At 62.5% G+C, this 17,605-nt stretch overlaps 4 protein-coding genes across 4 annotated transcripts; all 4 read left to right on the top strand.

Annotated features, from left to right (window-relative positions):
• Positions 1–1,216: 1,216 nt before the first annotated feature.
• On the top strand, positions 1,217–3,925 carry LDBPK_020210 (hypothetical protein, conserved; the record flags this gene model as incomplete). The annotated part of the gene is made up of 1 exon (XM_003857869.1): positions 1,217–3,925. One exon carries the CDS (start codon positions 1,217–1,219, stop codon positions 3,923–3,925), a length of 2,709 nt encoding a protein of 902 aa, XP_003857917.1.
• Positions 3,926–6,130: 2,205 nt separating this feature from the next.
• Positions 6,131–9,112, top strand: LDBPK_020200 (phosphoglycan beta 1,3 galactosyltransferase; the record flags this gene model as incomplete). Its single annotated transcript, XM_003857868.1, has 1 exon — positions 6,131–9,112. One exon carries the CDS (start codon positions 6,131–6,133, stop codon positions 9,110–9,112), a length of 2,982 nt encoding a protein of 993 aa, XP_003857916.1.
• Positions 9,113–10,577: 1,465 nt separating this feature from the next.
• On the top strand, positions 10,578–12,920 carry LDBPK_020190 (phosphoglycan beta 1,2 arabinosyltransferase; the record flags this gene model as incomplete). The annotated part of the gene is made up of 1 exon (XM_003857867.1): positions 10,578–12,920. One exon carries the CDS (start codon positions 10,578–10,580, stop codon positions 12,918–12,920), a length of 2,343 nt encoding a protein of 780 aa, XP_003857915.1.
• A 3,597-nt stretch (positions 12,921–16,517) lies between these two features.
• On the top strand, positions 16,518–17,603 carry LDBPK_020180 (phosphoglycan beta 1,3 galactosyltransferase; the record flags this gene model as incomplete). Its single annotated transcript, XM_003857866.1, has 1 exon — positions 16,518–17,603. A coding segment is annotated over one exon (1,086 nt), but the record flags the coding sequence as incomplete, so codon positions are not given.
• Positions 17,604–17,605: the final 2 nt, after the last annotated feature.

Here is a 17,605-nt window from a genome sequence, read left to right as displayed (position 1 = left end):
GGGGGCGGTGGTCTGGGGGCCGGCGCTGCGCCGGCGAGGCTTGCGGCCATGATGCCGCTTGCACCGGCTCGCTACGACTCGTGCCGGCAGTCGAAAGAAGGAGCGCACGGATGCGCCGGCTACTTGTCTGCCTTCGCTGCGTTGCGGTGGCGTGGGGCGCGATGCGGGGGCGAGCCTGCGCTGTATGCGGTGACGTGTTGCGGTGGGCTTGGACGGCGCCAGGCGGTGTTGGTGGGGCCCGGTTTCCTGGACATGGCCGTCGCGCACCAGAGGTAGGTGCGCTGTGGGCTGTGCATGCGCCTCTTCATTGCGCGGCTCGCGTGCGGAGCACGAACACGTTTGTGGGCTATGAAGTCAAAAGTGTTCGCGCCTCATCATCAGCCAGTGCCGAGAGCAGGCAAGCGACTACAGCACCGTGGCCTTGGCCGGAGCCCTGGCGGCAGTGCTCTCCGTTAGCTCTTCTAGAGTCGTTCTGCGTTGATAGCGGAGGTGCTGCCTGCTCGTCCCGGTGCATCGTTGCTCGGTCGTTGCCCACTGCCCGACCCCAACGTGAGCGGCGCAAGTGTGTGTGCCGGGGATGTGCGCGCACCGCACAAGCACCTCCCTCCGCCGCGCCTCCTCCTCTGTTTCTGCTCCGACTGTTTGCCATCCATGTGGCCGTGCGCATGCTGACCGAACTCGGTGTCTCTCGCATGCCCTCTTCTTCTGCGCCCAACACGACGGCAATGAACGTCATCATCACCAGCACTGCTAGAACAACAACGGCGAAGGCACATACACACACACATACACACGTCTGCCCTTCCCTCTTTCTCTCTCCCCCGCTTTCTGTGACGCTATTTCACAGAGGCGCTCGTGCCGCCGCAGTTGAGAGCGCTCGTTGCGCGCGCGCGAAGCTCTCATGGACAATCACGTGACTGCGCGCGTAAAGCGGATGCCTTCGCCGTCGCCGTTCGGTGACGGCCTCGACGCCGTCGCGACAGCCGGCACTGCAGTCGTCGGTGGCCCAGCACTGTGCACGGCAGCCGGCACAGAGTGTGGCCGGAACGAGCGTGGGCGTGGTCCCGCTGGTTTTGCGTCGATGGTTTTCAGCAACGAAGGTGATGGCGGACTTTCTGGTGCCACTCAAACCTTGCACAGCAGCAGCCACCGAGCCCCGGCCAACGTGGAACTGAGGGCGGTCGCGGAGGGCCGTGGCTATGCGCCGATGCACTTGATGCCTAAGGCGTCCGCATCATCAGCAGCAGCCGCAGCCGCAGTGCATGGCCGCGGCCATCTTCGGCCGCTGAAGCGCCTGTTGTGCTGTGCCAGCCGCGTCCATCGCACGCTGCGCGCGCTCGGCTTTGCAAGCGATGACGACGACCCCGCGAACATGTCGCAGATGCTCGCGTGCTCGTGCGCCGCGGTTGGCGTGTTGCTGGTGCTTCTCTTGATCAACTTCGCCGCACTGGTGGCGGTGCTGGTTATTGTAGTGCCTGATGCGCGGCAGCATCTTTCTCACACGATCGGCCCGCTCCTGGACTCCAACACCAGGCGAGACGGCAACACAGCCGGTGGCGGCGGCGGTGATGCCGCGTCTCGCGCCTCTGCGCTGGATCTCAAGATTCGTCGTTTACTAGCCAGTGAGGGCCTCGAAGCGTTCTTGCGCGAGACGCGCCGCGCGGCGGAACTACGTCGGCGTGTCCGGCGCAACGCGACGCTCTTGGCAGCACTGCGCAAGGCGAGCGCGGCCCGCGGCAAGGTCGGGGGGCACGGTGTGGACCTTGTAAGTCTTGCTCAGACTCTCCCGGAGCTGGAGCATCTATCTTTCCTGCTAGCTCAAGTGAGCGTTCATGTTCGGGCGGTGCAGGAGCACGACCCGGTGATGGGGCTTATGGAGCTGAGCGATTTCTTGCTCAACGCCAAGGGCCGAAAGGAGGCGCTGGAGAAGGCTGCAGAGCGAGCGCGCGCCGAGGGGGCTGATGCGACGACGGCTGCGCGTGGCGCATCCACCATCGGGGATGCTGCGGCGGAGTGGAACGCGGCGCTGAAGGAGTCGTTTGCGGGGCGCTCAGAGGCAGCTCGCCTGCGTGCGCAGCTACGCGGCTTCGTCGGCGTCTCTTCCTTTGAGACGGAGCGACTGACCGAGCAGCCCTTCGACGACCTCGCGCTGCTACAGTACCGACACGCGTGGACGAAGTCGGAGGTGCTGCCGATCATGCGTGCCCGCTTCCGTCGCGCTGGTGCGCGAGCCGACGAGGAGGGCCCAAACGCGGCGGTGCCTCGCAAGAATGCCGCCAGCCATACACCACAGAATAGGCCTGGACATGAAAGCTCAGCGCCGCTAAGGCCGCAGGACGTCGCAAACCGCGTGGCTATGAAGGCGGACTTGTATGAGGTTGCCTCGATCTTCAACCACATCCACTACTACCCGCTGCGACGCTACAGCGCTCTCCGCCCCTACGGCGGCGACTCGGTTGCCGACACAGACGCGTGGTATTCAGCCATCGCCGCGGTCGTGCAGACTCGCTTCGGCGTCCCGATCACCTCCAACACGGCGCAGACCGCCGAGGCTGCAGCGCTGCCGCTCATACAGCGCGACTCTCCCCTCTCCGTTCTTGCACTGCCGCGGCTGGGGCTGGAGCGAGCGAAGGAGGTGGCGCACCTGTACACTCGAGAAGATCGCCAGCTAATACCGCACGCGCTGAATCCCAAAGCCGCAGAAAACACGCACACCGTCTTTGTGAGCGTTGCGAGCTACCGCGACATGGAGTGTGCGCCGACGCTGCTGAACCTGTTCCGCACAGCGCGCAACCCGCACCGCTTGTACGTCGGGGTCGCTCAGCAGAACCGTGCCGGCGACTCGCCGTGCCTCGTGCCAGAGCTGTACACCCCTTACCTGTGCCCGTCCAACGGCGTGCAGGGCGCTGCGGGCGATGGCGGCGTCGGCGCCGCGCGTGAGCTGCGGGCGCGTGCGCGCACGTTGTACGGCAAGGGCGTGGACTTGACGACGAGCACCACAGGCCCCGAGGCCCATTACTTTGATGCGCGCGTCTGCCTCGTGGCGGAGCAGGTGCGCTTACGTGAGATCGACTCCAGTCAGGCGAAGGGGCCGGCGTATGGCCGCTACATGACGATGCTGCTGTACCGTGGCGAGGACGTGACGCTGGTGCTGGACTCACATAACCGGTTTCGCCCCATGTGGGACGTCCTCGGCACAACGATGCTGAGGCGCTTGGAGGACCCGAAAGCGGTGCTGTCGCACTACCCGGAAGGCTACCAGGGCGAGGGGGTTGACTTCCAGCCGTACCGCACGACAACGGCATACCTCTGCAGGGCGCATTTTATGAATAGCTTCGGCTACCTTCGGCTCAACGGCATAGTGATCGGGTCCACGTCGGAGTTCGCAAAGAACAACGTCTACAACGACCCGTACGTGCGTGTTCAGTCGTCGGAAATCGACCCGGCCACGAACCACCGCCTGCCGCAGCCTTGGGTGGCGGGTGGCTTCTTGATGTCGTTCGGCACCATCTTTCGCGACGTCCCCTTCGATCCGCACCTTCCGTACATCTTCGACGGAGAGGAGGTGCTGTACTCGACGCGGCTGTGGACGCACGGCTACAACATCTACTCCCCAGCGCGCGGGCTATGCTTCCATATCTACACCCGCTCCTCAGCGCCGAAGGTGTGGTCGGAGTCGTCTCAGTGGTACACTATGCAGACACGCGTGCGCCAACGAATTCAGTTCTTTCTCCAGACTCACCCCTTCAGCAAGGAGGACGTGCTCGTGCCGGCGAACACCACCAACCCGTACGTCATCATCGACTCGAGCCGCTACGGGATGGGCAAGCAGCGGACTGTCGCGCAGTGGTACGAGTACGCCGGTGTAGACCCCATCAAATACAAGCTGGATGGGCGCTGGTGCGGCGTGGACAAGCCCGATTAGAGGGATGACGATGAGGAGGGGGAGTGGTGCGCTCGCACGTGCCCATCGCCCCCACCCCCCTCATCTCCGCCCTTTACGGTGGTGCTCTCGCGCCTTTTCGTGTTCTTGTGCGTGCCGCCCTGGAGCTCCCGTCATGACGCGGGCCACCAGGCCGTGCGTGTGTGGTGGCAGGCTCTCGGGGTGGTGGTGGCGGACTCTTGGTGTGTGTGGGGGGGGGCAGGTGTCTGGGGGCCGGCGCTGCGCCGGCGAGGCTTGCGGCCATGATGCCGCTTGCACCGGCTCGCTACGACTCGTGCCGGCAGTCGAAAGAAGGAGCGCACGGATGCGCCGGCTACTTGTCTGCCTTCGCTGCGTTGCGGTGGCGTGGGGCGCGATGCGGGGGCGAGCCTGCGCTGTATGCGGTGACGTGTTGCGGTGGGCTTGGACGGCGCCAGGCGGTGTTGGTGGGGCCCGGTTTCCTGGACATGGCCGTCGCGCACCAGAGGTAGGTGCGCTGTGGGCTGTGCATGCGCCTCTTCATTGCGCGGCTCGCGTGCGGAGCACGACCACGTTTGTGGGTATCGAAAGGAACTGTCTGCTGGCCACTGTTGCGATCTTGCCCTCATCATCATCCTGTGCGTACATCTAAATATATGCCTATGTGTATGCATGTGTATATCTGTGTATATTGATGGGTGTGCATATTGTTGCTGTTTCGGCCACGTATTAAGTTTTCTATTTTTTACTTGTTTTCGTGCGTTTGAGTGACGTGCCGCAGCGCTTTCAGCGCCTTTCCGCTCTGCGGTCCCTGATGTTGCTGCTCATCACTCCCTGCCCCGCCGATGTGCGCATCAGGAGGGGCGATGGGTGCTGGTGGTGGCAGGATAACTGGGCCACATGAACCCCCTCCCAGAAAGACAAGCAAACAAGCGCCTCGTAGAGGCACTTGAACACATGGGTCATGTGGGCGTCTCTGCCACGGCCGCCTCTGATGTCGCTGCCTCGTCTTCTCCATCGGCTCCGCATTTTCTTTCACCATCGCTCGCCCGCCTCGTCTTCCCAGCCCCGTTCACCAGAAGCGCCCCTCCACGCACTCCTGTCTCTGTCTCTACAGGTTCTTGAATTCGATACATTAACTTATACACACTTCTTATCACCAAGCCGAAGCCACAGCTGCGCCCGTTGCGGCAGTGCCTCGCATCGTTCCCCCCTCCTCCCCCTCCTCCCCCTCCCCTTCTTTCCTTCCCTGCAAAGCCGCCACTCTTCTCCGCATCTCCGTGGCCGCGAGCAGAGGCGCTGGCGACGGCATCTGCCTTTCCGGCGCCCATACGTATACACATACATGCATGTATGCGTAGTCAAAAGGCAGAGAGTTCAGCCGCTCTCGCTTACGTGCGCGTCGCCCTTCGAGGTTGCCCCCCCCCCCTCCCCCCTTCCCTTCCCTCTTGTGCGAGGCCGCCGCGCCGTCATTACCGTTGTCGGCCACGTCTGCTCCGCTGAGCAGCCTTTCCCCTCTTTTCTGCTAGTGTGTGTGAGGTGCGCTTCGCCCTCACGCCCATCCACACAGCGCGCGCAACGGTGGGGAGGACGGCGAGCGAGAGAGAGCGGGCAGCAGCAGACGCTTCTCTGCGGTTGCATTTCGTCGTCGCATGTGGTGGGCAACTTAGCATCCTTGCGCGTCGGCTCATCGTATACATATATGTATATATGTATATATATTGTTGCGCTCCTCTGCACGCTCTCTCGAGGAATTTTTTTTTCGAGTTTGCTTGCACTTCCGCGTTTTGGCAGAACAGCGCCTAGATCACGAAAGACACTGTGCACGTGCGTGGGTGCGGCCCAGCAGATCCGTGCATCTATACGCACACACCGTAGGCACTTGCACTTGAGGTGCGGCGCCGCATCACACCGCTTGTTGTGTTTCTCTTAGCCCTCCTTTCCCCCTCCCCCGCATCATTGTCTGCGCATCCCGTTGGTCTTCCGCTCCGACTCTCGCTTCGCTTGCTGTTGTTGTTGTGGGGATTTTGTGTATTCGTTTTCGTCGCCGCCCCCACTCTTTCGTTCTTCGTCGTCTCCCGCCGCAGTGCTGCTTGCGCTTTTACGTTTGCCGATCCCGTGCGCTGCGTGCGTGTGCGTGTGCCCGCACCGGTGCATCTGCCATCCCGCGCTTGCTTCTACCTCTCTGTTACGCTTGCGTCTTCTGCCTACGCCGCTCAAGAGCTTGCAATGTCGGATGGGGAGCACCTCCGGCAGGGCCATCTTAGCAGCTTAGCTCTGGTGCTGAACCGATACGGAGCCGACGACGATGGAGGAGGCGGCGGCCCCACTGCATACAGGTGTAAGGCAAGCAAGGCCAACGGCGCTCTAGCGAGTAGTGCGACAACCCAGAGCGTCATGGGTACCGGAAGAACGGACCAGGACGGCTGGAGAGGCGCATCCTCGCAGCACCCATCCGGACGCGGCTCGCAGCATGCATCTGCCCACACAGTAAACTCGGCACCAACATTGCCATTGCCGCCGCAGCCGCCTCACATGCTCGCGGCGATGAAGATAGCGTCCGTCGCCCACACAACACCGATGCCACCAATGAAGGCTCACGGAAGCACCTGCTCCATGTGGGGTGAGCTCCACGTGGCTGCTGCAGCTGCCGCTGTGGAGGGCAGCGTGCGGCCCAACCGACGCGACAGAGCAGGTTTAGAAGAGAACGATGCCCGACTTCTTCCACTGTTCTTGCCATCCGCGCCGTCTGCGGCCGCGGCTGCCCCGCCAAGCACCTTCAGAGGAAGCAACTGGCACCGTCGGCCGTGCGCGTGCTGGCGGGGGAGATGCTCGCAGGTGTGGCTGCGGATGGGCTCCGCTGCCCAGACAGGTCACAGGTGGCTGCGGCGATGCCTGAGGGGGACGCTCGAGGATGCAGAGCGAGAGAAAGGTGCCAGTCGACGGCAGAAACGGAAACTCGGGGTGCGAGGGTTTCTCCTGGTCAGCATTGTCTGCATCGCGCTCATGGTCTTCGGCGTCTACAGCTGTGTTGTGCGTCGACTGCGTCGACCCCATGTGCCGAGCTGGAACGGCACGCTGTCCATCCTTGTCCAGCACGAGGATGCGCCGCGGCGCATGCGCCTCCAGTACTCGCGAAAGGTCAAGTGGATCCACCTGCCGTCGTGGACGCTGAGGGTGGTGCCGGCACGCTGCGAGGATTGCCTCGATCATGACACGTATGTGATCGCGCTGCAGCGGGCTGTCGATGGACTGGAACGAATGCAGCGTGAGGACAACGCGAGACAGCGAGCCGAGTTGCAGGCGCCCCATCAGCAGCAGGAGGGTCACCAGCCAGATGCCTTTGGAGTCGGTAGCGGCGTCGCCTTTAATGTTGGCGCACACGGTGAGACAGCGGCGCCGCTCACGACGGCGGCCTTGGAGGATCTCCTCAAGGCGAAAGGCGGCCCATACGCGGTGTTCGCCAACATCGGCGCGCCACTGGGAAAGATTGGCCCCATGCTGTTCGCGATGCGCAGCGTGACCGACGGCGTCGACGTGGAAGCCGAGCTGCCTCGCTGGAAATGGCTGCGACACGCCAGCATCTCCTCGGAAGCCCGCGCTGTGAGGTCACCACCCTACATCGCCGTCATGGGCATCCACTCCGCTGACACCGTTTCCCATGCTCAGCTGCGGGATGCGCAGCGCAGCACGTGGTTCCGCTACACCGTTGTTGCCCGCAGCGAGAACGACTTTCAAGGACGTCTTCTGCCCCTGTACATCATCGCGGCACAGGAGCGCGAGGCGGCGACGGACCCGACATGGGTAGGCCAGGATGAAGACACCGGGCCTGCGGCTGCGGCGGAGTTTTATCGACCGACGCTACAGGAGTTCGCTGACGCGACCAACTTCTACCGCGCACTTGCCATGTCGCTTTCGAGCGGAGGCGCGGCGCTTGGCGGTTTCTCATATTGTCAGCGACGCATGTCGCTCCGGCCGGAGTGGGGCACATCGGATTTGACGAGCTCTCCTTGTGATCACATTATCTCATCCACGGTGCACGGCAGCGCCGACAGCCCGCGACCACCGCTGGCGGTGCTGGCCGAGCACCTTCGGCTTCCCATTATTCCAGCGTTCACCGCGGCAGCGCGCTTCTTGTGCGAGGCGTCGAGCGGTCTTTGGATGGAGGCTCTTCAGCACAGCGACGTGCTGTGGATCGATATGCTGGCGGACCGCAGAGAGACAGCGAAGACGGAGAGGGGCGACAGCCGCTGGAGGATGGCGGCGCAGGTGGGCATGACCCAGAGGACGGTACTGTGGCTGGAGTACGCCTACCACGCCTTCCCTGACGTGCCCTTCATTGTCAAGAGTTACGATGACATATACATAAAAGTGCCACAGATAGTGAGCGACTTCGCCTACGTGTTAAATGGTCGGCGGCACCGCGACCTCGACGCAAACTTGATGGACAATGACGGCAACGCACCGCTTCCCGTCGACGCTGTCAGTGGTGCTGGTGATACGCTGCGCACCGGCGCCCCACTTGGCTCCACCTCTCAGCTGCGCCTGCCACACTCACCAGAGAGCGAGTGCGTGCACTGGGGTCTTCGAGATGAGAAGCGCTTTTTACAGAGGCAACACATGATGACTCGCAAACTGGCGCGCGTCGTGTTGGAGAAACCGCAGGAAGCCTACGGAACCAAAGGACTGCGGGACGTGGCGCTGCTGTCCATGCGCGACTTCAACCCCATCTTCGCCGACATCTACACCGAAGTCGCGATGACCGAGGAGGATCGCTTCATCGGAAGCGTTCTGCACGGCCGACGCGCGCGTGCCGCGCAGCTCTGTCCGCATCGCCGCATCACGCGCGTAGAGGAAACCATGTCCCGCTTTCACGATCTGCGGCGCGACGCCCGTGGTATCGTGACGTGGGCGTCTGTGGCACTGCACCGCTGCACCCCGGCGGACATGTACTACTTGCACACGAACTACTTTGTGGAGGAGCACCGGCTGAGCGGCGGCACCACGCCAGCCGAGGCGGCGGCGGCCGAGAAGGCGGCGCAGGAGCGTGGGGCACAGTGGATACGCGCGAACATAAACGCCTCGCTGGGGCCCGGCTGGGATAACCTGAACCCGGTGCTGTGGGTGCCCTACAGCGCACACCCGGAGGATGCGAAGCCAGGAATCTTTCTTGTGCAAGACGGTGTGGCCGTGTACAATATCACCTTTTAAAAATGGGATCGCGACACGCTGAAAGCGGGCGGGCGGGCGGGCGCGTGCGTGCGTGTGTTCATGAGGGCGCCGTGCGTGATGGCGGTACGTTACGGGGTCGCGTGCGCAGTTGCCGAGCGAGGTGTGCGGCTCGTGTGTGCGATGCCCCCTTCCCTTGCGCGCGTTGGAGAGACTTCAGCACCCACGCGTGCCCAGCGCGCACACCTTGCCTGCTCGATCAGCTAATCCAGGAAACCTGAGGCGCGCGCTGCAGCGCCACAGGCGCGGTGCTGAACTCCGCATCATGGTAATGGTGATGGTGGTGGTGGCGGGGGCGTCTGCAGCAGTCGTGGCGTTTCGTGCGTCCTTCCGCCGAGGTGTTCCCCTTGTTTGCTTTCTTCGCGCCTGCGGCTTCCACTGCGGTGGACTGCACTCGTTGCACCCGGCACTCTCCCAGTGCCACGGCTTCTGTGCATGGCATGTAAGAAGGATAATGATATACCTCTCGTTTCACGTTTTTTTTTGGTGCATGCCTTCCGCACCAGCGGCGCCTGTGATGAGGAGGCAGCTGGGCGATATCACGGGACTGAATACTATATCGCCTTGGAATCGACCGGGGTGGGTGGGGTGGTGAGGAGACTCCGGCACTCGCTGAGCGCGGTCTTGCTTATGCCGGAGGCGCTCGCTTATCTTCCCGCCCCCCCCCCCCCCCTGCTTCCTCCTCTCCCCTCCCCTCCGTGCAGGGTGTCGATGCTCCACAGCCGCGCAAGAACGAAACCAGAATTGCAACAGACAGATAGTAGTCTAGGCGCTGAAGTACGGCGTGGAAGAGACGGCGGTGCGCGTGTGCGTGCGTGCGCACCCGTCTGCCGCTTCTTTTTTTGCGCCCAGGACGCTCCTGGGTAGTAAGTCGATTGGTGTTCCTCTGCAGGTTGAGTTGCCCACCCCCCGCCCCTTGATGCACTGACGAGGCGCAGTTGGACTAACATACCCGAAAACCAAAAAAAAGGAAATTGGACAACGAAAAAGCGTTGCACCCGGCTGTGGACGAGAGCGCTGTCGCGCGTTGCTCAAACATGGCCTACGACTGCATGCGCGCGTGCGTGCACGAACGACGGCGCTTGCGCGGTCCTTTTCCATTCTCCTGCTGCCCGTCCTCCCCCCACTTCCTTCAGCCACGCCGACACGCTTCTCTTCTCTCTTCTTCTTCCTCTTGCGGCGCGCCATGCAAGCTCGCGCCAACGACCAGACCTTCGCTACTCGCACCACTTTCAACGCTCAGTTCTTCCGCGCTGCTGTGTTTTGGTGTAGAGGAGGGAGCACACGATCTCGATGAGGGGGGACAGCACAGCGTCGCTCGGCCTCACGGCAAGGGCCTCCGAAACACTCATGTGCTGAGGGGCGAAACCAGACGGGTACGCAAGTGACACAGCTGCCGCACGCACATAGCAGGCCCTCTTTTCCTCGGCGTCACCACCGCTGTGCCATGCTCGTCAGCTGCATCACAATTATGTACTTGCTCTGCACGCTGCAGTTCCTCATCGTTGAACCCGACGTGAGCCGTGAGAATGCCGCCGTTTCAGGCCACGAGACGAGGACCAACATATCCTCGCCCGCGATAAGGCTCATGGCGAATGAACTAGAGCTGCCACCCATCCGCGTGATGGCTGCCGATCACGCATGCGCTGTGTGCACCAACGGTGTGGTGTATGCTCAAACCGGCGAAGAGGGCGGTCCCGCTGCTGCGGCGAGCAGGCCTGACAACGTGACCGCTATGGTGTGCCGCAAGGTTTTAAAGGAGCAGGTCGATGTGCTGACATCCGTCGAGGAGTGCGTGGCGCGGCTGCACCGCCTCGGAATGCTGCATGCGGTCGCAACCCGCGAGGAGGACGTGAACGCGTCGTGCGTGCGTGTGACGGTGCCCGCGATTGTGGGCCGCATGAGCGGTGGCAGTGACTCATGCCCCGCGTTCCTGGCTGAGATACGTCCGGGGATCGATAAGCATGCGAAGTTGCAGGTGTGGTTTCCGCGCATGCCGTCGTGGCCGCTACCGGGGAGCCGCGCGCTGCCGTACGTCGGGACTGCGGCTGTGCGTGACACGGACGTTGACCGCGACGTTGCGCCGCCCGCGTCGTTAGAGATAACGAGCGACGGCAGCACGATCGTGCTACGGTTTGGCCGTGATACGACGTCGACTGTGCCGGAGGCTTTTGAGCTGCGGTGCCCGACGCACTTCTTCTCCGTCTTGGTTGGGCGCTGGGGCCGCCAGCACAACCAGCTGCAGGAGCTCCTGCACGGCCTCGCCTTTGCTCGCGCGTCGAACCGCACGTATGTGCTGCCATCCTTTACGCCGGATACGAGTTTGCCGTATGTGCGCTACGATGCGTCGAGTCTATACGGGTTCAACGCGATCCGGCACGAGGGGCGGTACTGCCTCGTCACGAACGCCGAGGTGAAGCTGATCTTCGCGCAGCTGCAGGCGATGGGCGTTGTGATGGACATGCGCCGCGTGGACTACATCGGCGTCGTGAAACCGCCTCTTTCCCCCCCACAGATGGCGCAGGAGAGAGTCCGCCGGTGGTGGGTGCTGCCACCGGTGCGCGACGGCGTGCGCGAGTACAACCTCGAGAGCTGGCTTGCCGACTCGAGGTCGTCCTCGCCTCCGCTGCACTCCGTGGCGGACCACCGCGCTGACTCGGTGCTGTTCCGCGAGTCTGTGGAGCCGCTGATGGGGGATGATTTGTTTCGCACCCCTACCGAGGCTGAGCAGTACAGCCGCTGGGACCGCATCAAGATGTTCGCTTCGTGCATGCTTGAGGTGCTTGGCGGCGACCACGTGGGCGACGACGCGGCAGGTGAGGACGCGCAGGTGCGGATGGCCGTGTTGTCCGGCGTGGTGGCGTATTTCCTTCACCCGCAACTGGAGGAGGTGACGCGGCTGTTCGGGCTGCTGCGCCCGTCCGCGCATGTGTCTGCGGAGGTGGATCGGGTGTACTCGAAGAGTGCTGCAGCGCTTGGGTGGCCGACGGCTGGTTCGACCAAGGACGCTGACGGGCGGCTTGTGATGCGCGACACACTACGGCCTGCAAACTTCAAGGGCGTGATCGGGATTCATGCTCGCCGTCGTGAGCGTACGTGCCGTGCCGAGGCCATGCGTCTCTGGGGCACAAACTTCGCGCTGACGGTCGACAGGTACACCGTCGACAGCACGAACCCGAACTGGGCTGGCGTGAACTCGACGGTGTCAAGCATCGAGAGCGACTGCTCGTGGACTGCGGGGTCTGCGGTGGAGCTGTGCCTGCAGTACGCGCACTGGCTTAGGGCAAACATGTCGGCCACGTTTGGCCACGATCACGTGCCGACGAGCTATGTTGCGTACGACGACCAGAGTGGGCCGATGGCAGACAACATGGAGAGGGTGATGCAGCGACTTCCCGCGGCGGTGATCGTGAAGGGCATCGGCAACGTAACCGCGCAGTACCCGCGACGTTTTGTGGCGTCGTACGACAGCCGCATCAAAACCAGTTTTAAAGCTGTTTACAGTGCTGCGCGGGCGAAGGCGGAAAAAAAGCTGCAGGTGCACGCAAAATCGTCGAATTACTCTACGCTGCTGCAGAAGGCGTTGGTGAACACTTTATACGAGCCTGGTTTGAGGGAGATGCAGGCCATGTCGTTCGACTACATCGTGCTCACGAACACGGGGGTGTTCCGCGGCAACGTCATCTCGTCTGTGGCGACGAACGTGATGCTGCGCCGTTGGGGCCGTGGACTCCCCTCTCATGGTTTACTGGCTGGGTACCTCGAGTCGTTTTACAAGGGCTTCTACTGAGCGGAGGCTGCCGTTGTTGTTTTGCTCGCTACTCACTAGCTGGAACGTGAAGGGCGCGGCCGTTACGCGAGGGGCTGGGATTGAGCGCGGGTAGGGAGGGGGGGGGAGACACCTCACGGAGAGTTTTGTGCTGGTCTGCACGGGATGAGTGTGGAAGAGAGAGGAGGGGTGCCTTCCACATGGTGGCTCCTTCGCGTGGCTGTGTAGTGGCGTGGCGTGTAGAGGCGAAGTGTGTGGCACGCATGCGGAGGGCATAATGGTGCGTCGGCTGCATTTCTTGTTTTCTGGACGGGCGGGCGGCGTATGTTGACCTCCTCGGCGGTGTGGTAGCGGCACGTAAAGCGTGAACGTCCCGCTCGGCTTGGCTTCTCGACGCTGCTCACGCTGATTGCCACTAATACAGCAGAGGGTAGGGGTGGAGAGAGGAAGGGGGGGGGGAGTTGTGCGCCGGCGAGGCGCGCTGGTGGTCGTCAGGCGTTGCCACAGGCACGCGGCGAGCTGAACAGTCCCCTTCTCCTTCCCCACGTTTTGTAACTTCCAGCTGTGTTGGGTTTCTACCCCGTGTCTATGCACTGCTGCTATGTCTTTCTCTTCATAATGCACCTGAATGGCGTGTATCTGCCTCCTTTGCTGTGCCGCCCGCGCCAGGTAGACGCCGAAAAAGGCGCCTCTCACATCCGGAGGCGGGTGGGCGCGCGCGAGGTTGTGCTCTGCTGTTGTTTCCGTTATTCTTTACACGTTGTCCGCCTCGATGCGCACGCGCTCGCTGGGCACTCCCCCGTGCCGGCAGCACACGGCGTCGTTCATAGTTTGCGGTAGGCCAGCGGCCGACACGGTGCGAATAGCTCGCGTGTGTCTCCCCCTCTCTTTTCGCTTTCCTTTGAGGCGGTTGGCGCCTCTTTCGGTGTGGTGTGCGTCGGACTCTGCCGTGCCCTCTCCTTCCCCTCCCCTCTGCGCGACGCCGTCGATGTGCGGTGCTGCTGCAGCCTCTTTCCGCCTTCACCGTTAACAAGTAAAAAGCTTTTTCTCCTTCTCTTTCTTCTTATTTTTTTCCTTCTTAATTCCACGATGCCCCCCGCGCGGGGGCGAGGCGTGGGCGACGGTTGAGCTGGCAGTGCGTTGCCGGATCACCTCCGTCGGCGGGCTCGCTGCTACGCCGACGACCTTGCCAACGTTTTGAAAGTAAGGGTGGTGTTGGTGGTGGCGATGCAGCTAACTAGCGCGTTACACATGGGCGACGTGCGCACGCACCTAAGCGTTGCTGTCCTTCCTTCCTCCTTTTCGCTTGCCGCGCCCTTGTTCCTCGGTCGGCAGAGAGAACGAAACCAAGCAAGCGTGCACACCCTGGCCACGTGACCGTGGCGCACAAGAGAGGAGAAGGAGGAGGTCCGTCGGTGCGTGTGCACACGGCCAGTTTTCGCTTGCACGCCTGTGCCCCCCCCCCCCCGGAAGTGGCGCTTTTCTCGCGTCGCGGATCTGCAGGGCGTCTCCGTGCTCTGTCATCGTCCTCCCCCTTCGCTTCACCACGATGTGGCACGCTCTCTCAAGCGTGTGTGTGTGTTGTGTGTTGTGTGTGTAGGGGGGGAGGGAGGGGACGGCAGAGGGGGGGCGGATGCCGCTTGACCCACCGGCGCGCGCCAATGCGGCGGGTGGCCCTCTGTGAGCGCGCAGGAAAGACTACACGCGCTAGCCGCGGCGCTGCAATGAAAGACCACCGCGGCGAGGGTACTCGTGCTCTCCTCTCTCTGCGTTATGGCGCACAAAAGTATGATGCGTGTGCAGGTGCTCCACCACCATCCCCCTCCACCTTTTCCCCATTCCCCGCCCTGCCCTTCTTCGACTAACAACCGTTGCCATGCTCGATTCGCGACGCATCCGCGCCTCCTCTCCAACGTGCGGCTCGCGTCAGCGCTCCCGCGCCTCGCACCTTTTCCTTTTTTTTTTCGTTCTCCTGCGTTGTTTCGGTGCGCGTGCGCGCAGGCCGACACCGACACCGACACACACACACACACACAGACACACCGGCGAAGAGTCGAATATTGCAGACAGACGTACGCCGACACAGCGCCGATCATCCGATCACGCGTATAAGCAGGAGCCTACGCCGACGGCTATACACGCACATGTATATACTCCCCCTCCTCCTCCTCTTACCTCTCCGTTCGCATAGACGCGCCCCCTCTTCTTTCTGGTGCGCTGCCCTTCGACGTAGTTCTTGCGCTCACCATCGCTGTCGAGCGAATTTGTGCGCGGCTCTTTGGCCTCTCCTCTATCTTCCATCTCGGTTTCCTGCGCACCAGCGTTCGGGGCGGGCCGCGGCACACCTCCACACACACACACACACACCACGACCACGACCACGACGACGACCATCTTCTTTTCTGCCTCTACATTACCACCCGCGCTTCAGCCACGCACAAGGAAACCATAGGGTCTCCTTTTCAGCCCCACTCAGGTGCGTTGCTTCTCTTTCTTGCTCAACGGGCGCACGGCCATCAAGGCAGGTCGCGAGATCGACAGGTCCGACCCACCTCCCTGCGCACGCTCACATCCGCAGACATCACGCGTCACGCGTTGTGCTTCACGGCGCACGGCTTATGCGCGTTCCCTTCCTCTTTTCTGCCGGCGGTCTCTCTCTCTGTCTGTCGTTGACGGGGCCGAATAGTGATCTTGTCTGTTTCTGGACAGCTACGCCACCCTCTCCATCCCCGACCTCTATCCTCAATTATTTTTGTGTGCCCGTTTCCGTGTCTTCTGTCTTTTTTTTTTGCTATTTTTCGGCGTGCCGTCGCGCCGCTTGCTCGCCGTGTCGTTCTCTCACTCTCTGCGAACACTTGTGGGCACGGCGCACGTATCTGCATGCGTGCTGAGCGCTTCGGGTTCTTGTGCTGGTTGCCCTCCCCTCCCCCTTCCCACACACACACACACACACAGGCACATCCATCTTATGGATGCCTGGCCCATCAAGGGGTCTCTAGCCGCTTATCCGCATCCAGCACCAACAGACAAGAGAACGCGTGTTGCAGCACCTGACGTTGAACTCTCTCTTCCTTTCTTGCGTTTCGGGCACTCTTTTCCCCTTCTGCGCTCACCCGCACGCATCGTTGTGGGCCGCCGCCCTTCATCCGGCAGAGGAGCTGTTTGACCTCCGCCTCCCTTCCCCCCCTTGCCGAGGCGGGCGACACTCCCGTCTTCTTTCATCTTTTCGTGTGTGTGTGTGTGCCTGCGCGCACCCGACACACATCCCACCACGCTTGTATTGTTTTGCTTTACTTCTTGTTCACGCCTCTGCGCCCTGTTGGCTCGCTGTCGTTGTCGGTTCTTCGACTTTGTGGGTGCTGCTGCGGTTGCTGTTTTCGTTTTCAAGCACGAGCCACCGACGCACCTCCTCCGCCACCTCACCTCAGAAGCGCTCGCACGCGCCGACTCTGTCTATCTGTCCGACAGGCTGCCCTATCCGCTGATCAAACAGCATATACTTTCGCGGTGGACATCAGGGGCACACCGAGTGCGCGCGCGCGAGAACGGGGAGAGAGCGAGAGACCCCGAGAGAAAGAGAGGCAGGAGGGAGAGAGGGGGGCCGTGTGTGTGTGCAGCATGGAAGAGGAGTTCGCCAGTAGCGCTGCCAAACGACGCGGCAACGCCGGCGTCGGTGCTGGTTATGTACCGCTGCATAGTAGCACCTTCCAGCACCTGACGGCACCTCTTATGCGCAATGACGGGTGCGCTGGAGAACGCACGAAGCTGCAGCACGAATTTTCGAACGACACAAACGAGTATGCCTTCAGCAACTCGTCCACGTCGCCGCCGCTCTTTACGGGGCGTGCATGGGCGCTCCGTTCGCCCGAGCAGCGCGCACACGCGTCAGCGACCTCGGACCCGAACTTGCCGCGCCCGAAGTGCCCGGCTATCAGCGGCGGCACAGCTAAAACGCGGCATCGACAATCTTTTTTGCATGCGGGTAATCGCCGCCCTCTGCGGCTTGCAATGGCGATGGTCGTCGCCGCCTGCATCCTTCTCTCGTCACTCACCGTGCTGCTATTCCGCGACTCTGATCTCCCATTAAAGCCGCGGCGTGTCTTGAACATCACCACACTGCAGCCGATAGAAGAGCTGAGGGGCTGGGCTCAAGAAACTGGCGTCTTGGTGCAGCATGAGGGCGCCCTGACGCGGCTCGACCTCACTGCTGCTCAGCGAGCCTGCATCGTGGCCGGCGCTCCGTATGCCGCCTGCGAGCTGGTCCGCCTCAGCGCCAAAGAGCTGCCCTCGTGGACACTGCACGTTGTGAAAAAGAAGTGCCACGACTGCATGGACACATACACTTACCGCACCACTGTGAAAGCCGTGCAACTGCACAAGCGCCATGGCGTGTACGCGACGTCGTCTGCACCGCTGGGCCGCGTCGGGCCGATGCTGCTGGCGATGACGAGCGTGACGGACGACGTGAATGTGCGCACGGAGCTGCCGCAGTGGGAGTGGCTGCGGCACGTGTACGGTGAAGGGTTTCCGACCGCGGGCGGCGCTGGCGAGGGGGCTGCGCAGCCGCGGACACCGTATCTTGCCGTGATGGGCATCCCGTCGACGGATCAGCCGGCGCGTGCTGCGCTGCGTGAGGCACAGCGCAGGACATGGCTGACGTACCAGGAGGTGGCGCGCACGGAGAACCACTTCGATGCCGCGCTGCT

Source organism: Leishmania donovani, chromosome 2, assembly GCF_000227135.1.
Source record: "Leishmania donovani BPK282A1 complete genome, chromosome 2".
Lineage (NCBI taxonomy): Eukaryota > Euglenozoa > Kinetoplastea > Trypanosomatida > Trypanosomatidae > Leishmania > Leishmania donovani.
The sequence above is the reverse complement of the archived record's forward strand: the minus strand, read 5'-3'. Positions and strand labels throughout refer to the sequence as shown.